General features: G+C 28.7%; 1 protein-coding gene across 2 annotated transcripts; it reads left to right on the plus strand.

Annotated features, from left to right (window-relative positions):
* Positions 1–3566: 3566 nt before the first annotated feature.
* LOC125422288 (lipid phosphate phosphatase 2) lies at positions 3567–8980 on the plus strand. 2 transcript variants are annotated; one of them, XM_048473094.2, is made up of 8 exons: positions 3567–3798; positions 5373–5623; positions 5822–5909; positions 6005–6114; positions 6226–6319; positions 6901–7089; positions 7219–7278; positions 7533–8980. In XM_048473094.2, the coding sequence occupies exons 2-8, from the start codon at positions 5408–5410 to the stop codon at positions 7697–7699; spliced, it is 924 nt and encodes a 307-aa protein (XP_048329051.1). In that variant the 5' UTR covers positions 3567–3798; positions 5373–5407; the 3' UTR covers positions 7700–8980. The 2 variants fall into 2 exon arrangements, with proteins under 2 accessions (XP_048329051.1, XP_048329050.1); XM_048473093.2 differs by having other exon boundaries at positions 3568–3790.
* The last annotated feature ends 16140 nt before the right edge of the window (positions 8981–25120 follow it).

Consider the following 25120-nt stretch of genomic DNA (forward strand, 5'->3'; position numbering starts at 1 on the left):
TACTTTTTTTTTTTCTTTTTGCTAAAACCGATGCTTTTGTACTTGTTATTATTATTATTATTTTTGACATGAAGTGAAAAGAATAGGCAAAAATGCAAGGTTTTTATTTTATTTGTTATGCTCTTTTATGGCATTGAAGTTGGCAAATTTGTCATTGTATTTGTTGCTTCAAGCTGTAATCTTCAAAGAGTTTTGGATGTAACGCTTAAAAGCTTTCGTGAAATTCTACCCGTGTTTTCTAACCTTCAATTTATATACATATATAAAATCAGACTTAAATGATGATATATATATATAATTGTTTCAAATCAATACTCAATTTTCAAATGGAAGATAAATAAATTTAATTATTTAAAGTTTTTAAATTTGATGTAACATATTATTACTTATCAAATCTAAAAATTTTAAATGATAGAACAAACTTATCCATTTTAATATCCTTACTTAAACACTATATATGTATATTATATACTTCCATTCTACTAGGTGTAGTCATTTACATTATGCTATATATTGACAATCTTTCAACATCAAAAGATTGTGGATACCCAACATAACTTGGGTAGCTATGCCCAAAAGAATAAAATCAAATATATACGTATATGTATATATACGAGAGAGAGAGGCTCATATGCAGAAAATTCTAATAAAATTTGGCCGGAATAGTGAAAAAGACAATGATTTTAAAAAACAAAACACATCATCTATTTCAAAAGTATTGATGACCGTTTTAGTTAAACACTCTTTTCTTTTCCATTGTTTCAGACATGATTGGTTCAAAATTTCCTACATTTGAGACTCTTGTGTATAAAAACTGACCCTAAGTAGCATAGGTTAATTATTATACTTTTGATTTAAAATTAATAAAAAAAATAAATAAATCCTAAACCTTTTTTAAGTTCTACAAGTTGTAATATTCAAGGTAAAAATTACTATTTTTTAAAAGTCTAATATAAAAAATAAAAATTAAAGATGTATTATTATTATTATTATTATTATTTATTTATTATGTTGAGATAAAAGAGAAGAAACCTTTTATCTATTTATTTGTGGTGAGAGCTTGCCGTTTGTTACTGTACCGTTGTTGCAAACACATTGGAAAAAACACATTATAACAATATTGCTTAAGCAAAAAAAATATGGTAGAAGATCTTGCACCCAATTTATAAAAGGTTCTATAAAACAGTACATTGTATGAGTTCCATTTTCCCTTCTTCCGAGGGACATAATTCTTATTCATCTCCTAACATATAATCAAATTTTTTTTAAAAAAAAAAAGAAAAGAAAAAGAAAAAGGTCATAGTTATATTAGTTTTCACTATCACCAAGCTACTAAGTCTTCTATTAAAAAAATATATATATATTAAATAATATAATATATATATATTAATAACTTCTAGGAAATGGTGAAATGGGTGTGAATGAGTTGGAGATTTTGTATAAATATTTTAAAATACACAAGGATATATATATATATATATATATAGATAATTACACATTAAAAAGATAGATGGTGCTAGTGGGACCTTCAATATGCACCTGAAAGATTTACAGAAAACTGGACCAATCACATGGAGATCCCTAGATAGCCGTGCGTGATTGTAACGCTGCGTTTTGATTGGCTGGAGATGAATATATATGGAAAAATGGCCTTTGCTTCACATTCAGATACGAGGAGGTTGTAACATGAAACCACAACCCAAGAGAGCAAATACTGGATATTGTGCATGCATCTACCAATATGCCCATACTTCCATCATATTACAATTTCCCTTTTTTTTTTTTCTTTTTTTTTTTTTAAATAATTAAGACCAAGATAGAAATATTATATGTGTAAGGGGTCCTTGGTTTAAATTATTTCTTATGACATGGTCAACCCCCAATTTTTTTTTTATTTAATTAGTTTATTTTGTGCGGCTGGTTTCAATTAAATATTTTAGATACATATATCCTTATTTTCTATTTTATTAGGCAACTGATTTTTTTTTAATAAATTATTTAAATACAAATTATCCATTGTTTTTTTTTCTCTCGTATGATTTAAATTCATATTCTTATGGATACAAATAGAGATATCCTACGACTGAAGCTAACCTAAATAGGATTATTATAATCAAAATATATAGTCCCTTCGTTATTATAACTAAGTTAGCTATAGTGTCATGTTCTGTTATCTATAATATAAGTCATGTTGCATGGAAATCTAGTGGAAGAATATTAGTCAATGGCATCAATTAATTATTTTCAATATTATATACTTGTGTTAATTAATATAAAAATATTGCTAGTCTTAATTAGTTCATTTGCATCTGTTTAAAAATCACTTGTAGTCTCTGAGTGGACAACTAAGTGTCAAATTTTTTTTGAATAACGATCTCCAATTAATTTGAACCTCATCAGCTCTAATATATATATATATATATATATAAACAAATAAATCACTTATATATACATTTAGATTTACATTATTTTTTTCATCAAGTGTTATTATTTTTTCATCAAGTATTAATATATTGTTCTCTTTGGAAACATCCTCCTAAGGCAAAATCACTATTTTCTCCAACAATGTTTCGACTTTTAAATTCTTTTATTTTCAATATGAAAATTGCTAATATATTGCCATTTGTTTTTGTTTTTGTTTGTTTTTTATATTTTGTACGTTAACATATCCCATATCATTTATTAATTAAGGTGATGCTACTCATTACTAATATGCATATATATGTGGTTGTTATATTTAGGTTGGCTTTTTTTTTTAAAAAAAAAAATAAAAAAATATCGATAAAAAATAGCGAAATTAATTCATGGATAAAATTAGTAATTTGATGAAGACTGAGCTTTAAACTATTTGAGAAAAAGAGTTATTTGTGAGATTTTAACACAAGAATATATAAAAGTTTACTTAAATTAAAATTGTTTCTTTCTTTCTTTTTTTTTTGTTTTTTTTTTTAAAAGAGACAAGTGAAAAAATTAAAGTAAATAATATATACAAATTAAACGAGATGGCATATGTTTTCCAAAAAACAACCTGTGACAAGTTATCATATAACTAAGTCAAAGCAAAACAAAAAAGAAAAAAGGTAAAATCCATAACCAATTTACCAGATTCATTCATCATTATAAACGAAAAACATTGTTGGTTTTTTTTCCAATTTTTTTCTTTTGCATATATGTTAATTTTGAAGAGATTTACAGAGATAGTAATTTCTATTATTATATTAAATTTGTGTTAATTTTGAAGAGATTTACAGAGATAGTAATTTCTATTATTATATTAAATTTGTGTCTATATGTGTAAACTTATGATAAGGTGTAAGACTTTTTGTTTCCTATTATTATTATTAATTAATATAATAATTAGGAAAAAAAAAAAAAAAACAAGTATCATCTAAAAAAGAAGCAAGAGATTTTTGCTATACACACTAAAAACAGCCACATGCAGATTGATACGCACAATTTCCATCAAACATTTTTCTACCTTATTTCTCAACTGCTCTTATTTTTCCTGATTTCTCTCAAGCACCAAAACGTTTTTCTTATTATTTTTTTTTTTTGGGTGAAAAAAGAAGATGTTATTTTGGTACGTCAAGGTATAGCTATAGATTTGAATCTATTATGTATATACATATATGTATACACCCTGACATACGCTTTTAGTTTGGAAGATTTTTCCAAGCCCATTTGGAATCCTCTCTGTCTCTTCCCCTTTGTCTCCGTGAGAATTCCCATTGCTGAGGACCTGAGAGATTCCTTTTGAGCTTTCGTTCTTCAGCATTCTCTGATATCCAAGGTATGTAGGTACGGTTTCATCTGTTTTCAATGCCTCTTTGCATGCGATTTAGACACGTTTCAGACCCATTTGAGATTTCAAATTTGATCCTCTACCTGTTTGTCTTTATTTTTTTTTATTTTTTATTTTTTATCTGCATGAATTTTTGTTACTACTATGTTGCAATTACGTATCTTAATTTTCTGTTCTGTTTTTTGTCTTCAATTTACTCGATTTCCATTGTATTAAATTCCTAGTTTTCCTCACGTCCTTTGACTAGTGATTGTGTCTACACGTTTGTTGCAAAATGCTATTTTTTTTTTTTTAATTTAATTTTATGAAACATGCATTGCTATCTTCTTGTTATTGAGTTAGCTCCTCTGTTTTGTTTTGTTTCTTTGTCAATGCCAGATGTTTGAAAAATTGGGTTTGTTTGTATCGTTACACTCCTGTATTGAATTCTGTGTTATGCGATTTATTTCAACTTCACGGCAATACCCTAACTTGTAAAACAATTTCTAATGTTTTGCGTAATCTCTCTCTCTCTCTCTCTCTTTTGCACACCCCCACCCTCACCCCCGCCCCGGGGGCTGATTTTCATGCATATTTTAATTTCTTTGAATGCAAAATGTTTATTTGTTGAACAAAATTGAACATTTGATGGAGATAAAGCAATGGAGTTTCCATATATAATTTATTTTCCATGGAAGTGGGAGAAAAGTTTGGCATAATATGGAGTGTTTAATGTTGATTGATGTTCAAGAAATTTGGCATTTAAATAAGGCTTTTGAAACAGGGTCATGCAATTATAAGTTGTGGCAACCTTGCTTGGAATACAATTTTCCATTCCATTTCATCAAACTCATTTCATGTACAATATCGCATATCATCTAACTAGATTGAATTTTAGTTTCACCTTATCATTTATGTATTCAATTCAAAATTTCTAAAGCTATTAATGCCTCTGTATGTCTGCTTGGCTAGTAAGATGATGTTTTGCAGGTTCCATTTGTTAATAGCTGTCTTATATCAAATCAATTATCTTCGACCATCAGACTTAGCCAAGCATATCATTTTCTTGTTTGAGTTTTCAAAGAATGCAATACTATATAGATTGAAACAGGATTGAAATGTGGTGTGGAGAATGTTTCTAACTTATTAATTTATTTACATTTTACCTGCCATAAATATAGTGTGTTCTTTGCTTTGTCCCCTAAACTACTAAAGCCCTCACATTGCTCTTTAATCTATTTCTTTTTTAACTTTCAGATTCGGATTAAATCATGCAATTTTATTAGATGAATACAATGACGTTAGTCACGCTAATAACTTGTAAATATTAGACAGATCTGATAGGAAGACCTAGAGTAGGTGACAGTGGATAGATTTACTAGATTAGAGGGCCAAGTGACAAGAGACACTGATGTAATTACCATAATGTTGTTAGGAAATATTATTGAGGAAATAAAAAGGTATAAAAGTTAGTGATATGTTCATTTGCTTCTTAAATTGTTCATGTTTCTTCTTTCTGATTAGCACTTGCTCTCTCATTTTTGAGAAATCATTGCAATTGAAACTGCAATATGTCTTTTGGCCAAAAAAGGAAACTTCCTCAGTGCCTTAGCTAGGTGGAAAACAATGCCAGATATTCAGATGGGATTTCATACCATAAAATCTCATGGAGCCAAGGTGGTGAAGGTGCATGCATTTGACTGGATAATACTTCTGCTGCTTGTCGTGATCGATGTATTGCTGAATCTGATAGAGCCTTTTCACCGTTTTGTCGGGGAAGGAATGATGACTAATCTGCAATACCCACTCAAAGATAACACAGTGCCTTTCTGGGCTGTGCCAGTATGTATCTGAGTCTGATTTTTTTGCATGTGTAATGTTTATATACTCTCTACCTGTGTATAATCTTCCTTGATAGCCAACTCTTACCAAACCAAAAGAAACTGATATTTCTTTATCTAACACCCTTCCTTGGTAGCTAACTCTCACCAAACTAAAAGAAAACTGATATTTATCTATCTGACACTGTTCCTGATACAGATTTATGCAATATTGTTGCCGATTATCATCTTTATTATATACTACATCTACAGAAGGGATATTTATGACTTACACCATGCCATATTGGGTAACTATTATGTTATTATAAGAGGCTTCCACTGTATCAGTTTATTGTGTTGTGGCTGTTTAGTGCCTTACTACTTGAGTGACTGTCATTTTCAGGTCTTCTCTATTCTATTCTAATAGCTGGAGTTATAACGGATGCAATCAAAGACGCTGTTGGTCGTCCCCGCCCAGATTTTTTTTGGAGGTGTTTCCCTGATGGTAAAAAGGTGGGTCCTTGTTACCAGTTTTCTTACTGTTGATTTTTGATAAGGCAGGACCTTTTCCTTGCCATTATGCACTTGCTTTATATACAGCTGGTTGTTTGTTGTGCATGTTAGGTGTTCAATCATATTACAAGGGAAGTTATCTGTCATGGAAAAAAGTCAGATATAAAGGAAGGGTACAAAAGCTTTCCAAGTGGGCATACTTCCTGTAAGTCAGCCAAGTTAATTTATAAGCACCACATAGTGCAGAACGATATTGTAAGAGCTTTGGTTATGCAAGACAGATTATGTTTTGGAATAGTTACAAATATATTGTATGCTTTTTATGTCAAATAGTTAAAAATGCATCTTCTGGTGATTTGGAATTCAATTTGTATTGTGTTCTGTTCTAACAGTATGGAATTTTTGGACCCTGCAATGGCTGATGGAGTATAACTATTCTAGCTAATTTTAAATTATGTTAAAAGTCATACCAATATATTCACATTTGATTGGAAACCCTTTTTTTTTTTTTTTTTTTTAAATAAAAGAAATGTGCCCTTGAGTGATTTGCAAGGTTATAAAATCTGCAGTTTCAAAACTTTGTCGCAGCAACCAGGAGGATGGTTCACCCTGTCAGTGTTTGTACTTTTGTGATAATTTGTTTGACTTTGTAAAGATAAGGTGTCTATCTATGTCTCATGTGTAACAAGAATGAGTGGTAACACTACCTTGACTATCAGAGTGGCTGGTACAAAAAATAGAAACAAAAATGCAGGCTTACTCCGGTTTACAATTTTCAATATGCAGGGTCATTTGCAGGGCTTGGTTTTCTTTCATGGTATTTGTCAGGGAAAATTAGAGTGTTCGATCGTAGGGGTCATTCTGCAAAACTTTGTATTTTATTTCTTCCGTTGCTTGCTGCTGCTCTTGTGGGAATAACCCGTGTGGATGACTATTGGCATCACTGGACTGATGTCTTTACTGGAGGTCTTATAGGTTGGTATTTTTGAAAATGAATATTGAAGGAGGTAAAAAAACAAAAAAAAAAAAAAAAAAAAAAAAAAAAAACACTCAAGCTCACTAATGTAATAAGTCACTGAATTCAAAATAATTGTCTCAATGCAGGACTTGTAGTGTCTACATTCTGTTACTTGCAATCTTTCCCTTACCCAAATGATGTCAATGGTATGTCTATTATTTCAATTAGTTCATTTAAATAATGTAGTGGCTTTTAGGTCTAATACTATGTTAATCATCAATTTGGAGTTAAACCCTTTGATTCCTTTGAGTTACTGCACTATTGTATTTGTTCATTTTTGATAAAATTTTCAAATATTTACTTAAAGTAAAAATGCTTATGCTTAATTCATTAACTCATTTAGTATTAATTGTTCTTATATATATTCTCACAATTAGACATTCTATTTTCAAACTTGCAGGTTGGGCACCTTATTTGTATTTCCATATGTTGGCAGAGAGGAATAGTCAGTCCTTAGCAAGAAGAGTAAATTCGCATCGTATGCGTAGACAAGACACTCTAACTTCATTATCTGATAGTGACAAAGATACTCCAGGATCATCACCCAATTCAAATCTGATTGTGTAAGCAATGGATTCTGGAAGAAGTTACTAATTTCCCAGTTAATTATTTTTTATTTATTTTTTTTGTAGAAACTGAAAAAAAAAAAAGAGAAAAAAAGAAAGAAAAAAGAAGGTTTTATTCTTCTTACTTTGTATCTAGAGAGGAAAAAAAAGAAAAAAAAGAAAAGAAAACGAATTTCAATCTGTTTTTTCTACGTATCTTCAAACTTTGTACACTACATCATTCTTCTGTAGTCACTTAGATTTGTACAAAACATATTCCAGAACATCAAATTCTTTATTTCAATGAAAGTGACTACTAATATTTGCCTTTTTGACTTTCTTAGTTTCATTAAAGACTAAATAGCAGGACAGCTTTAAAAACTCAAGCTCATAAGCTGGCAATGGCAGTTAACTAATATAAATGTTCGAACACCGAAAAAAGTACTACTTTTTTTCATTTTTCTTTTCTTTTTTTTTTTTTGTTTTTTGTTTGACACTTCTTAATGACTTGCTGCACACCCAACCAATCTACCTGGAACAGTTGGTTGTTAATTAGTAACTGCACTGCAGCTAGCTGACTTGACTTTATTTCCTCCAATTTAAGCCATTTACATATTTTAGGCCTTCAAAGAATTTTGCTTCTTCTACATGTCATATTTACCTTTGGATATATCTAGAGCTCTCTTTGTCTCTCTCTTTTTTTTCTGTTTGTTTCTTTCTTTTCGCAGGGCGAGTTAATTCGTTCTGTGGAAGCATGAAGAGGTACTGGAGGAGAAGAAAATACCATAGACTACGAAGTTTGGTTAGTAACAAGCATAATGAAGAGGTTTCATTAACGAAAGGGACTCGTCGAGGCAGGTTTTGGAAGACTAGAGCGACCCCTAAACTTCGTTTGAAGATTCGAGCATCAATCAAGGCTTTGAAAAGTTTCAGAGATGCTTATGTGGAAATGATGCTCTGTTTTGCAGGGCGTTTAATGCAGTTGAATACTGGTAATGTTCATTTAGTCAAGAAGATTAATACTCCACGGTTCTCAGCTTGACAAAGAAGACAGCTTGGCTTCTAATCTCCGTTCTTTACATGTGTAGAAAGAGCACAGTTTGTTTCACAATTCTGTCTCTTTCTGGATATTTTGTAAATGGAGGGAGGGGGAGGGAGAATAAAAAAGAATTGTATTTAATTTGTAACGTGCTATTACAATTAATATGTGATTCACAAATATAGTGAAAATAAGATTAGATGGCAGATGTTGAAAAGTATAGTTTTTTCCATTTTATGCTATTATTTTTTTATTACCGTTGGAGATTGGCAAGAAAATCCAAATAAATTTAGAGTAAATCTGGAAATCTGGATTTGGATTTATAGTTGCAAAAGTTACAAAAATATCACTTTCTGGACTCAAATTCATAATTTCTTTGGCTATAATCTAACCCCTTTTCTACAATATGGTTGGCGTTTCTTCATTTAATGGGTCACAAACTTTGTTTTTTTTGCAAGTCCTGACATTTTCTGCAATAATGGCTGGTGACAATTAGTTCCTTCAAATTAACGCAAGCCAGCTGCTTACCCACCTACTTTTTTATTACCAATCTTCCCCCTTAATATTATAAAAAAGCCCTTTTCACAAGTACCGTATGGAAACTTAGTTTGGCTGTCTTAATCAAATTTCACCTACTTTTTACAGAAATTGAAGTTACTGTCCCTCACACAACTCCATTTTTATTACCTCTAGTTCCTTCTGTTCATGTAACTATTCCTCTTTTTGAAGTCACTCGGATCTTTTGGGTCTGAAAAACAGACACATATTTTGAGAGTATGGATAAGAAATTTAGGTTCATGATGAAGAGGAGAAAATATGATAGACTAGAGAGCAGTTTTGAGGCAGCAGATGAAGAAAATGATGAGAACATGTCAATGTTGGGAGAGAGTTATGACCGTAAGTTGATGAAGAATATTGGATTGGTTCCACATCTGAAGCCTAAGATGATGTCTTCCATTATGTATGTGAGAAGGCTTCGAGATGCTTACACGGAAGTGATGCATCGGTTTGCTGAGCATTTCATACACTTGAACAATGGTAATCCTCTCTTCTTTAAGAAGGTTTCTAGCTTTGATGCATAGTTCTTGGCTCCAGATTTGTACTTGGAAAGCTCAGAGGAAATAAATTATTATTTTACCAGTTTAGTTTAATTAGTCTTTTAATTATGTATGAAAATAATCCATGTTTTGTGATATGAGATCTAGCTCTCCCTCCCTTGCTTTCTTTGGTATTGTAACAAGTTTGTACATTAGTGAAAACCACTTTGATTTTGAAAGGAAAAATATTTGCAGCTATCAATCAATATAAAAATAAAAAATAAAAAAAAGAAATAAATCATCTACTGAGTTTTCATTGGACAATTTATACTGGGCATTTAATGTGCTATTATGGGTAATAGGACTCATATTGCCGGTAATAATTTTGATAAAGTCCAATACAAATTGACCAATGAAACCTAATATATATATATATATATATATATTGAGAATGATATGATACAACAAGTAGATGTCACTGCTTGTGAAGAACAATTTGCAACTAAAATGAAAGATCTTTTGTATATACGTAATATTAAAGTTGGTTTTTGTATGCAAACTAATTCCTTAAGAGCATTTGAGGTCTTTTCTAGTGTAATTAACTCATGCTTTGCTTATGAGAGGGCATCAATATGCAGTTGACTAAATTGGTTGAGGTTTAATTTTTTACGGACTTGTGGCTCAGATTTTCAAGCACTTCATAAAAAAGAAAAATTTCAAAATACAAAAATCAGTGGGTCTTCCATACGCTTATAAGAAAGCTTCGTCCCAGGAGTCTGTTCAAATATTCTGTTTTGTCAAAGAATTTTGTTGTGGGTACTTTGTGAACAAGCGGTTCAAAGTCTACCAATTAACCGTTTGTTTTGGGACAAACCTTAACTTAGTATATTGTGTGGTTCAATTGCTTGTTTTGCGGGATAATAGTCGTTTTTTTTTTTTTTATTGGTCCAACATCAGGCTTCTTTCGTTTCCCATTTAGCCGATTACATGTAATCAAGGATAATATTTCATCATCTCGAATTAGATGTAATAGGAAAATGGAATGCTGGAATAAAAGAAATCCAATTGTAGCAAATTGGAATACTGGAATAACCATAAGTTTTAGAAGGATAGAGATAAATCAGATGGCCTTATTCGTATTTGGAATGTATAATACCATAAATAAATCAAAATCCAGTTTTTTTTGGGGACATATGTTAAATCGAGAGAGATGAAAATCTGTTCATAGGCTTGATTGAATCAATGTGTGTTTATAATTAACTAGATTCATTGCCAAATCAAAATGAATGTAAATTTTTTTGTATTCCCGAAAGTATAAACTTCCAAAATACAACTCATATAGATAGGACGCACATATAAGTTCACTTCAATATATTTTGGGAGTTTAGTCCCCCAAAGCATTATTACTTTCAGAGGTAGATCACAATTTTAGAACAATGGGTGAAAAGCAAAATTCATATGCTATTATAATAACAAATACACTATATTATTATTCAATTTCGATCATCATCAGCAATTATACAACAAATTTTTTTTTTTCAAAAAAGGTAAGGTTATATAGTAATTATATAATTTGGCTTATTAGAAAAAAAAATTATATAACTTAATTTGTAAAAACAAATGCTTTGAAAAACTAATTTTTAATTAAATATATAGAATTTATTTTTATTAAGATTTAGGCATATATTATTAAAAATATGTTTAAATTAAAAGATAAACATAAATAATTTTAATAAAATACATCTTTAAATTTGGTTTGACTTTGTAGCGAAATAGTCGTATATTATAAAGAACAACAGAGATTGCTAAACATTAATTACTTTTTTCAGCCTTAGTTATGATTTTTAAGCATAAATGATATATTATATATTTATGATGAACATGATATTTTCTTAAAAAGAGGAATTACTCTCCAAATAAAACTCATAAATTGTCTAAAAAAATAAGAATATTCACCTAATAAAACTCATAAATTGAGTAATTACATGTTTTAAAATCTGTTTGTCATGTTTAACCTCGTTTATATGGAAGGTGAAACTTGAAGTGGGGGCAAAAAAAAGGTAAGACGAAAAATTTTCAAATTAAAAACTTATAGAATTCCGGGTTTGGCGTGGGGGCAGCTGCCCCATTGTCCCACGCTAAATCCGCCCCTATTACTTTTACTTCAAAGTCAGAATCATTTTCCTTGTAATTTCCGAAAAGAAAATAGAAAAAAAAAAAAGACATTTTGAATATTGTCAGATATATTCAATTCCATTAAGCCAAATATATAAAAGAAGCCAATATTAGACTTGACACGTGGGGTGATTATGTTAAATTTAACCAATTCAAATAAAATTCATTAAACTTTCATATAGTAATAAGTAGGTAAATTCAATTTTATTTTTTAAATTACCGTGTCTATCGTTTTAGATTCGTTAATTCGTTAAAAATATATTATAAATTTAAAAAAATTCAAATTTAATTTATACTTCAAATAATAAAATGATTTTAATTTTCTAACTCTTGCAATTAGACTTGTTTATTTTTAGATTTTTAAAACATTAAATTAAAAAATAACAAATCAATATATCTATAAATAATAAAATAAATATTATAAAAACTTGCAAGATTGCAATAATAATCTTTTTTAATGAGTTTTATAAATTTATAATGTATAATTTATTAATTTAATTGAATAATATTAATATAAATTTAATACGATATAATTAATTAAACCTGTAAATTATCATGTAGTTTCACTATTATATCCTATTAAATTCTGTGAAGTCTAACATATATGACTAAATAGTAGTCTATTAAGAAAAGATACAGAAGAAAAAGAAAAAAAAAAATTATTTGTTGCTTATTAATGCTAAACAATAAATATTGCTGACCAAAAAAATCTACGACCAGCAAAGCTATAAATTTGATACACGATGAACTCCAACCATCAAGAGGTCAATCGAGAAGACAATTTGAGGTGGCAGAAGCTATGGGTTTCGCTTCTCTACTTTGCTCTCTGATTGCAGCTTTCCTAGTTGCTGTTATGCTTGCTTTGCAATTTGGAGTGGTCGGTTCAGGTATTTCTTCACTTTAATTTTACTTCTAGTAGCTGGTTCATGCATAGGCCTTTTAAACGTGGTCCCTCTTAACCTTTATTGAGGCCTTAAACAAAAATAATAATAAATTTTTAAAACTAATGTTTTTTTTTTTTTTTTTTTGGGGTTCCGTTCTATCTAAATTTCTTTTTCCATTTTAAGATGCAAAGTTATTAATAAAATCTTTGTATTCAAGTTTTGATGATAAAATTTTTTAACTCATAAACAACTATGTAACAGTGTTAAAAATGATTGTTTAGTTCTATACCATCAACTTTCATTTAAAAAAAAATAAAAAAAGTCATGAACTAAAATAATTACAAACATAAATTCATGCCCAAAAAAAAAAATTTAATAAATAAAGGTTAATGAAAATGAATAATAGATATAAATTTATTAAATAAATAACAACAAATAAGATCACATTTTTTTTGGTCTTTTTGATCAAGTGTGTAAATTATATGAGTAACAAGTTTTAATAACTTTTAGATGTGAAATATGAGTAAAAGATAAAAAAAAAAAAAAAAAAACAGTGGGAGGAGATGGAAAAACTCATTGACATGGAGATCTTTAAGATGATTTTTTTTTTTTTTTGGTCTTATTCTTTTATAGTTAAAGATGGAGGCAAATATAGGAAAATAGAAACTTTAATTTTTTTTTTATTATAAAGAAAATTTAATAGTTGACTGATATGCTTTTTCAAAAATAAAAGTATATTAGTAATAATTAAGCTAAAAATAATGAATTGAAATTAAGATTAGAATTCTAAAAAATCAAAAATTTATGCTTATAAAAATAAATTATTCCATTTTAGTTATTGAATGAAAAGTGCTAAATAATACATATGAAGTCATATATAAGTAATTTTAATATGAATTTTTTTTGGATAAATATATAAAAGAGATTTTCTTATTTGCAGAAATAATATATGGAACTTTTTTAAGAATTTTTTTTTTTTTTTCTTTTGGGGGGGGGGACCCTATGCATAGGCTTTGGCCTATACCTTCAGCCGGCATTGTCTTAAGCCAATTTTTGAGTTTGCTTTGTTCTTTGCTACCTAAGGCCACAAAAATCATTTTGCATGGCCTCTAATGTCCAATACCGTCTAATTTATGAATTATATTTACTAGAATTACATATAATGGGATGTTAGATATCTAATCTAAACTGGATGAGGCGCCCAACGCATAATTTTCTGAAGGCCGCCTTCCAATTTCCAAAGCCAGGATAAGGGGATTAGCCTTTTCTTACTATAAATATTAGTCAATATAGCGAGAAGGGTCAGCAGTTTGTATTTTTCTTTAAGCCATTTAAATCAAAATTGAAATTGATATTTCGGTTTCCCTTTCTTTTTTTTTTTTTTTGTTCATATACTAATTAAAGTGATGGATGTTCCTAAAATGAAAATGGATATTCTAATGGTTTTAATATGAGGACTTTTATCATTATAAAAGAAATGAAGGTTTTTATATGCTATTAGCCCTTAGAGAATTTTCAATAGCTCTATAAATTTTTAAATTTTGTTTACCACATTTTAATTATATATCCAAAAATTTTTAGTGGTTTTATCTAAATACTTTGTCAAGCTATGTGGTAACAAATTAATTTACATATAATTAAGGAAATTATCTAATTTTAGATGGTTTGTTAGACGGGCGACTCAGCAAAACAATATTTATCAAAAATATAATCTTTTTTTAAAAGAAAAAAATAGATAGATATTATCATTTATTTTTATTTTATTTTAAAAAATAAATATACACATTATTAGTTAATTGAGATTTAAAAAAAGACCATTGAGAGTCGATTTAAAAATTAAATATCTATTAAGTAAACATTCAAGCCATATAGACTAGAAACTCTTTCAATTTCTGTACCATAAAAATTAAAATCCACAAAGCTAGGGTAAAACCATTATAATATCATGAGAATAATTAATTATATATATATATATATATATAGATATATATTGTCAAATATATATAAGGGTTATTTTCAATGGTAGTCTTGAAGTTTGGATAGTATCAATTTTAATCTTTGCCTTTTAAAACAATTCAATTGTAGTTCCTGCCGTTAAATATATATTGTTAAAGTTAACTTTTAAAGGGCATAAAATAATTGCATACAATAATAATTGAAATATATTTAAAAATAATATAACAAAAATAAATAAAACAATAATAATTAAAAAAATTATTATTAATTTTTTTTCCCTTCTTCCCTCTTTTATTGATTTTTAGTTTTTGGTTTTTTTTTTCTATGTTAAAAATATGTATAGATTAAGCACTTAAAGCATAAAAAGTATATAAAAAATTGTTTACTGCACACCCCTTTTTTGGACAATAATTAACTTTCTTATTTCTTACTTCTTTTTCTTTTTTGTAAAAAAAATCCTTTTTTCTTTATTTCTTATCCTTTCATGTTTATTCTTATTATTCTACAATAATCTATATATATATATATATATATATATATATATATGTATATATATGCATGAGATGTACTTAGTTACATAGAAAGTTCTTAAAGCATTTGCAATAGAACTACATGGATTGCTATATTTTTATTATCAAATCAGAAATATAGATAAAGATGAAAAAAAAAAAAAAAAAGAACTCTCCAAGGCTTTGTCTATAGACTTTCTCAAGTTATTATGTCAAAAAATAAAATAGACATTATTAAAGAGACTATTTATTTTAGATGGCTTGATAGACAGTGTCATTCATCACAACATTCCTTATCAATATTTTTTCAAAAAAAAAAAAAAATCATTATTAATTATTATTATTTTTTAAATGAAAAAATATATATAAACACATCATTAATTAATAATATTTAGACAAAACTATTAGAAAATAATTTTTGATTGAATTTTTTTCAAGTAGGTGTTTATTTCACATAACAATTTATATGTATAACAATTTACAAAACTATTGAACATGCTCTTACTATAAGGTTTTCATATTGTCCTTACTATATCAAAGTTCTTTACATATATAACTAATGTTATCATAGCTAGTTTTATTAATTTGATATTTTAATTTTTGAATTTAGCAAAAGTAAAAAAAAAAGCCATTTTCATATTGAAATTAATAAAAACCAAAAAGATTAACCGACAAAATTTAAATATGATTTTTATATGATATAATTAATAAATACTAAAAATATATTTGATTTATGGATTAGATGGTAGAATACAAAATACAAATTTTTAAAATTTTAATATTCCTTAATTTAGTTTGGTTTTTAAAAATCATGTTTGTCTATTTTATAGAAGAATCGGTATTGCTTATGATGGATGAATAAAAAATAAGCTACTTTACATTGTTTTTCTTTTTTTTTTTCTGTTTTTTTTTTACACTTCCATTTTTTTAGGTTTTTTTTTTTGGCACCTTTTTTCATTATTACTATCAAACCAAAAAATACGAATAATTATCCTATTCCATCATTTTTTTTATTTCTAAGAATTACTAATCTTTGTTTTTTTTTAGAAATTATCATTTTTTTAATTAAACGTGGTTTAAAAAGATAAATCTACATAACCTAATTATTAAAAAAATAGATAAAATTAAATAGATAATCCACAAAATCAGTTCACTTTATATAAACTTATGTAAAAAAAAAAAATGAAATTTAAAGAATTGAACCAAACTGGAAAAAATAAAAATCAGCCAACAAAAAAATATAAAAGAAAACAAATATTCTGGGATTGTGGTCCTGGTATCTCTCTGTTCTACTTGTATAGCTATCCTTTCAAGAAAACTAAAAGGTCATTCTATGAGTCTCTTACATTTAGGCAAAACCATGTTTTAGCTAAGTAGTCTATCCCATGGCGTAGCTATTATTAGAACAACAACAGTATAACATAAACAAGTTGGAGAAGTTAATTTACTGGAAGAATGAAACCTCTCCCGCTTCATTTGGCCATCTACTCTCCTGTCTCATGAAGCTTCTTCTCCAATGGCCGTTCAAATTTTCCATGAAAGTTCATCATCAACATGTCGAATTTGGCATTCTTTTGTTCTTCACCAATTCTCTGAATCATATTTTTTTTTTTACCAAAATTCACAACCACAAACTTATAATTCCTCAGAATTATCGGCCAAAACCCAGAAACAGAAACACCAATAAAAAAGGGAAACAAATACTGGGAAAAAAAAAAAAAAAGAAACTCACATCTTGGAACACACATTATATATGTGCAAAAAAGATTAGTAGAAACCCATTTTTAAATAATTGCAGTAGATGCTAAAGATTTAACTTTTAGAAGTTGATTACAAAATGTTAGAATTAAGATTTGACAAAGGCAATGAAAAGTGGGAAAGTAAGTAGAACAGTAAGGAGGAAATACATACTGCCTTCCACATCATCATTCTCCTCCATCTGGCTCTGCAGCTCCTTGGCTTTCTTCTTCAACTCCCTTCTCTCCTCAAACTCTTTCACTCACCTCCGTGTTTGTTTCTCCCAGTCGAACTCCTCCTCATTCCCTTCTTCATACCCATTCCCATGCCATTGCTGCCGCTCCCTTCTTCTTCGCTCAATCCCTCATAAAAAACCACACTGTTCATCTCCGAATTCAAACCAACGTTACCCAATTCTCTCCCACTCTCTCATTGATCTATGAGAGATGCTCAAAAACCCTATGGTAATTAACAATTCTCTCGTTTTTTTCTGTAGAGATTTGAAGAATTTACGTGGATTATTAACTGAACTAATTTTGATTGGAGAGTTTATTTTTAAACAAAATAAATAAATTTAATTTATTATATTGCATTATGTAATTTTGTATTTATTTTAAATTTGGTTTTAAGGATATATATGTATATAAGATAGGGATTGCGGTTGAATTGTTTTAAAATACAGGGATTAAAATTGATTTAAACCAAATTTCAAAAATTGCGGTTGAAATTAACTCTGTATATAATGCTAATTTTTCTTTTTGGGACAAATATGTATGATACTTTTTTTTTTTTTTTTTTGAAATAATATATAATCCTACTTGATTAAGTTAAATTTGCAGATATGAATACTAGGAAACTGCGAACAATGGATCCACATTCCTCCAAATACCCAGCTCCGATTATGAACGCTCCGGTGGGCCATTTTGATCCAGGTTCCTGGTTAGACACTCTTCCTCCATTTGCAATTAGTTAGGCTGAATTAAGCAATAGCCTGAAAATTAGGCTTCTTCTTTAGTTCAGATTTCCATTAACTAACTACATGCCAATTAATATCAACTTCACTCAGTTTAGAAAGTTAAATTGCATAATCAAATAATTAAGGATTTCTGTGTTTGTTCCTACAATATGATTTTGTTCTATAATATTAATCCCCAAGTAGTGTTACAATGTCTTTTTCTTTTTCTGCGTCATATTTTGTTCTATTCTCATGATTCTTTTCTTTTTTCTCTTGGACAGCAAATCTTGCCCTCGTTGATTATATGCAATCCAGGGACGTCAAGTCGTCAACCAGTAAAATAAAAGCTTTTATACATGTGTGTGTGTATGTATCTGTTTGGGTTAAAATAATTCAGTTTTTCCCCATATTAATCTTTGACCAAAGTCAACTTGGTTATCCACGATTACTTGCTATAAATAATAATAATAATTGATTTTAGTTTCTCCTCAAACAGTACAGTGTTAAATTACCCATTTTCAATCATCATCATCATCAGACTAGGGATGTTTGTATCAGGGTCTGCGGCTCTCAATGAACACCCTTCTTTTTTCTTAATTTATCAGGGGATTCATTCCCTAGTGAGAGTCACTCATTTTTAGATCCATTGTTCCCTCTTAAGTTGAAATTAAGCAGTGCCATTAACCTAGTGATTGGTTTGGAATGACTTTTATTTTATTTATTTATTTATTTTTTATAAAGAATCTTAAATGAATTCATATATAGATATGAATAATATACCAAGTAAATGGTCAATAATTGAGATTTCTTTTAAAAATTGCTAAAAATGATTTCTTATAAACTTTGTCACTTGCCTCTTTCTCATCCTAAATATAAATTGATTAAATAATCTAAACCATTAATTAATCAAGCATTAATTTTAGACTTTCAATATATAGTTATTGTAAATAAAGTTCTTGTCTCCTTATCATGGTAAAAACTATAAATTACCAAGATGGTAACAGAGGCGTTCATAAGACATTTGAATACACATTGAAGTGTAAGACATATTAGATTTCCGTTTGCTGTCTCAAGTCAATATAGGCAACAATTTACAACGCAATATCTCTTCTATCAATACGAATTCAATTTTCCAAAGCAGACTATGATTCTGTTTTCTGTTTTCCGTTTTGTTGTAGTTTCCTATTAGTCTCCCTAAATAGTAAAAGGCAAATGAAAGGAAAATTATATAGTATTAGCAGTCGTCCTTGCAAATACGAACTCTTTTTCCTTTATTAGTAATATGCCATTTTAATTTGGATGCTCCCAAATTTCCGACCTTTTCTTTATTTTTGCACATTACAAAAATATGTTTTTGGATTTTAGTCGGACATTTTAAACATAACATTGATATTTTGACGAAGTACTCCTCTGAATTTTCAATCTACGACAATTAATCATGGGTCTCATGGCTAAGTATAACTAGCATTGGTTATAAAATATTGTGAGTTGTATCCAAAGGTTGAGAAGAAATCATCCTATTACTGTACTACATGCATGATTTAATAGGATTTGGAAATATAAGAAAAAAAAGAAAAAACAGAGAGGCTCGAATCATTCTGAGATGACAATTTTTAAAATGCAGATTAATTTATAACCTTCATTTGAATTCACGCTCACAACAGTGGTGATTAAAAGATGAGAATAGTAGGACCACCGGAGTTGTGATTAAAGGAAATCATCCTAGCAATTAAATCGTGGCAAAATAATGTATTATTATTTTGGATTCAAATCACCCTGAAAACCTTTAAATAAATAATAAAATTTAATATAAACTAATAAAACGATATTACGTTATTGCCATATTAGTTGATAACAAACTTGGTACGATAAAAATATTATTATTGGAAAAGCCGAACTTAACCCAATTGAGTGAATCCAAAACTCATTCACATTTAAAATTCTTCGATCAGGATTCTACTATATGGTTCTATGTTGCGGCCTGCATATATATCCTGTATTAACAGCAAGATTAGCTTAAAGAAAATTAATAAATTTTAATATTATAAAAAAGCCCTTTTCACAAGTGCTGTATGGAAACTTAGTTTGGCTGTCTTAATCTAAAGACCAATTTCACCTACTTTTTATGCTGTCCCTCACACAACTCCATTTTTATTACCACTATATCCTTCAGTATGTAACCCTTCCTCTTTTTTAAGTCACTTGGATCTTTCAGCTCTGAAAAACAGACACATACTTTGAGAGTATGGATAGGAAATTTAGGTTACATGATGAAGAGGAGAAAATATGATAGGCCAGCCAGAAGTTTTGAAGCAAAAGTTGAAGAAAATGATGAGAAAATGCCAATGTTGGGAGATAGTCATGACCGTAAGTTGATGAAGAATATTGGATTGGTTCCAAATCTGAAGCCTAACATGATGTCTTCCATATATGTATCTGATGAAACAGGTGTTGCACATTTCCTAGAAAAATCTAGGTACACGAAGAAGGTTATAGAAATTGATTAACCAATTAATTTTTAGTTTCCTAGAATTGTCTAGAATCTCCTATAAACTTAGCAGCAAGTATGTATCGGTAATAATCTAGAAAAGTAAGTAAAACAGTTGGCTGTAAGTGAATTAAGGTAAAGAAGGTTCTAGAGTATCGAAAACTAACCACATGTTAAAGTCGCTAACAATTGGTGTTTTGTGTAAACCGACTTTTGCAAGCTATATATATGTGTCTCGCCCAAACGTCGAATGTACTAAGCCAATTGACTATCAAGTATCAACTTTAAGTATTCCTATTCTACTTCTAGCCCACTACTTTTGTACTTTCTAACTTTTCTATTTATTCATCACCTCTTGTAAAGATACGTATCCTATCCTATCCACTATTCAACAACATTTGTCCCACCTATTTTTGTCCAGTTAACCAAAACTATTTTATCCATTAATCTAATTTTATCTAAAAACTATCGGTATCTGCGAAGGCTTAGAAATGCTTATATGGAACTGATGCATCGATTTTTTGAGCATTTCATACAGTTGAACAATGGTAATCCTCCCGTCTTTAAGAAGGTTTCTAGTTTTGGTGCATAGTTCTTGGCTTCAAATTTGTACTTTGAAATCTCAGAGGAAATAAATCATTATCTATGAGTTTAGTTTAATTAGTCTTTTACTTTTGTATGGTAAATAATACATGTGATTTTGTAATATGAGATCTAGCTGTCTATCCCACTTCCCTTGCTTCTTTGCTATTGTATCAAGTTTGTCAATTAATGAAAACCACTTTGAGTTAGAAAAGAGCAAATTTGTAGCTACCAATCAATAGTACAATTTATACTAAGCATTTGATGTCTTATTATTGGTATTAGGACTTTGTTGCTAGTAATATCCATGATAAATTCCAATATATATAATATATGTTTGATGAAGTCTAATAGATGAATTATGTTTATACAATCAGACTTTTATGACAAGAATTATTTCAAAATCCTTTTGAAAATCCCATGTAGTTTTGCCTAGGAAAGTCTCTTTGGGCAATCTTTATGGAAAATTTAATAGAATCTCGTCTAAATTATAGATAACCAAACATATATAATATTAAGATCTTTTTAGGATTTTTTACCAGAATTCTAGATCAGTTCTGATTTGGAAAATTTTCATCGGAAATTTTTATCAAAAATTCAACAGAATTTCTTCTAAAAGTTCGAATTATTTCTAGAAATTTCTGCATATAAAGCACAATTAAAAAAATACAACCGTTTTATTTTTTTTCATTTTACTATACAATTTTGCCATAAAATTGCAACACTTCAAAAATAAAGAAAAAAGGTACAAAATAATAATTAATAACTACACAATATTTAACAGATTTTCACATTTATAAATCAGTACAAAATCGATATAGAATTTATTTTAATAAATAAAAGTAGCATAGATATAAAAGTAATAATAATAATAAATAAATAAATTAAATAAATAGATAATTATGCAGTTAAGAATTTAAATTAAGAAATTTAAAAAATTATTTAGAAATATGCTTTTGTCTTAAAATTCCTCACTAATTCAAAGTTTCTCCTTTTTTAAAATTATTTTTCACAAAAATTCATGATTTTTATATTCCCTTTAAATTTAGATATTGATGTGGGCAATACAAATAAAATAAAAATAAATATAAATTTAAGATAAAATGAAATAAAATAAAATTTAGATAAGATTAAAATGGAACGACATATTATTAAGAAAATGTCCCAAAATATTTGTTTAAAAATAATTATGAAAAATTTGGGGTAAAAATAAAACAAAATAATATGGTATAATAAACATTCTATTTAAACGGTTTAATAATCTAACAAAATAGTAATTAAAAATTTAAAACCATAATTTAAATAAATAAATTATATTTTAAAAAAAACATTTTAAAAATATGTACTATGTATTTACTTGATGATTATAGCATATACCAAATAGTGTCAGGTGACATTTGGCATCTCAAACATTCCTTGAGTAATGTCTTCACATTTCAAAGCGTTGTTGCTAACAACCGACCATTCTACGGTTAAAGTGAGGGCAGCTAATGCTCACTGTGCAAAATACTTATTGATCCGCTCTCACTTAACTCTCACAAGATGACTAAATAATACATGCATGCTAATCAATAGATATAACAATAAAGAACACCAATGTTATATGATGCATATAAAATAATAAAAATAAACATATTTATCACAATAACAATTTTTTATAAACTGATATTGGATTTTAAACAACTTACCAAACTAATGTAATTTACTTAATTTAATTTAAAACATAATTATAAAATCCCCGCCTTATATTCGAAACTACTTTACCAAAGAAACATATAAGCACATATATATATATATATATATATATATATATATATATATATATATATATATATATATATATATATATATATATATGCTATTGAAACGATTTATTTCTGAAACCCAAATTACCATTTTACAAAATAATTATAAAGACATTATTGTTCCACACTCATAAAAATAATATTAATTTTTCTTTAATTAATTTACACCATAAAATTTCACAAAAATTAAAATAGCATAAATAACATAAATTTAATTCTTGAAAAATACGTTGGACAATTTACCACTCACAAGAATACACAAGTCACTCTAGATCCTTTATGGGATCGATCCTTCGATTAATATGGGTGGCTAAAATATCAACAAAAATATAATACCTTTTAAAATAATATTTTTATCTAGTATTTTATGCACAATTTACATGGGGAAATCAACATAAGCCTTGACTAAAACTAAAAATCTATATACCAAAACGAACCTTGGAGTGTAGAGATCGTGAATCGGGTCTTACCTATTAGAGATCTAGCTAGCTGTGGTCGGGATTGTGTAGGAAGACTCGATCAACTTAGTGCTTCCATACCTCACAAACTAGCTTAGTTGAATTAATTGGACCTAGATTTGGGTTTAGGATGGTTAAAATTAATGAAAAAAGGTGGTGTATCAATTGAGAATTCACCAAAATTGGGAAAATCAGAGAGTCACCGTAGTTGTCGAAAACAGTCTGGTGCCAACAGGTTGAATGTTCACTGGTTAGGAAAATTAAGGGGGAGGTCAGTTTTTGAATGGCCAACATGATGGTGGTGGCGATGTAGCAAAGCGATGGTTGGAGAGATAGATATCGGCTAGTAAAGCCAACCATAAGTCCAAATTAAGTCCAAGTTGATCGGTTTTTGGTCGGAAGGTTGGGTTCAAGGCCGCCTTCATGGTGGATTGGTGTTTGTGGCTAGTCATTCGTTGGAGGTGGGCAAAACAGGTGATGGTCGAGGTTCCCCCTCTCTCTTCCCCCCCACCCCCTTTCTCTCCCCTTTCTCTCTCTCTAAGATGGCCCAATAAAATTCCAACCATGATATGGCATGTTTTACATGTGTCAAAACAAATACCTAGCAAAGCCAATCATGAAAAAATAATTAAAATTTTATAGGTCTATAACTTTTCAACCATAAGTTCAAATTAAGTATGCTACTAGTTTACAAACTTGTATAAATGAGTACTATACAATGGTATACAAGTCAAAATCAAAATTTATACAAATTAAAAGTCAAATTCTGGGTTGCTTGACCAATCCGGATCATCAATTGTTTTAACCATAACTTTTTAATTGCATCTCTAATTTTGGCGAACTAATAGTTTACGAACTTGGGTCAATATGTACTTCGCCACAGTGCTTCAGTGAAAGCGAAATTTCTCTCATAGCAAAAAATCAACTATAGAGCTCACTTGGTCAATCTCGATCAACTCTTGTTAAGTTTGGTTAAAGTGTGAAAATTTCTAGTATATCATGCTATGGGGTGTTACATGCAACATAAAATAATACATCGATATATAAATAAAGCCACAATAGCATAAAAGTTCCCAATTACAATTAGTGCCTACTTAAGGATAAGGAGAGTAAGGCAATCGCCTAGACACCCACAATGCGAGAAGAACCTCCTAAAAATGACCTAATATATACTATCCTTTATTTATTTATTTATTTTTGGAAATATAAAGATCTTTTTTTAGAAATTTATTAATTTCTCTAAACTTTTATATTAGTATCAATCAAGCTCCCCATTGTTTATTTTTCAGTGTTTCTAGGTGTAATTTTGGTATTTTGTGATTTTGTTTCGTGCATGGCACGCTCCCCATTGTTTATATAAGCTATTGGATCACCAATAAACAAAGCCTAGGACTAGTTTGCACATTGATATAATACTATATCCATAACTTTAACGATCTTTAAATTTTTAATCGTAACTCAGAATTTAGTGTGCTATCAGTTTCTGAACTCGTATTATCAAAAACTATACAATGGTATAACAGTTAACCATAATCTTGACCATAGAAAAAGTTAAACTTGGGATCAACATGCAGTACACTTAGTTGAACTCAATTAAATTTATATAACATAGGTATTTTGGTATCGAGTGATACAACCTACCCTCTTAAAGAAATTTTCATCCATGAAATTCATATCTGAGGCTGTTGAATAGGTGAGGACTCTATCTTCCCTTCTAGTCCTCTCGTTTTCAATCCAATAATATTTCCACTTTTCATAGGATCCATATATACTCTTAGTATAATTTACATGTCCAAGAGATTCTACTCGATCCAACCA

Source organism: Ziziphus jujuba, chromosome 2 (assembly GCF_031755915.1).
Source record: "Ziziphus jujuba cultivar Dongzao chromosome 2, ASM3175591v1".
Lineage (NCBI taxonomy): Eukaryota > Viridiplantae > Streptophyta > Magnoliopsida > Rosales > Rhamnaceae > Ziziphus > Ziziphus jujuba.

What these genes read in the sequence shown, in the direction of transcription:
- LOC125422288 (XM_048473094.2), top strand. Translation starts at nt 5,408, where the DNA reads ATGCCAGATATTCAGATGGGATTTCATACCATAAAATCTCATGGAGCC. An exon ending in TGCCTTTCTGGGCTGTGCCA is followed by an intron (nt 5,624 to 5,821) that starts GTATGTATCTGA and finishes TTCCTGATACAG; the next exon opens with ATTTATGCAATATTGTTGCC. An exon ending in TTACCCAAATGATGTCAATG is followed by an intron (nt 7,279 to 7,532) that starts GTATGTCTATTA and finishes TCAAACTTGCAG; the next exon opens with GTTGGGCACCTTATTTGTAT.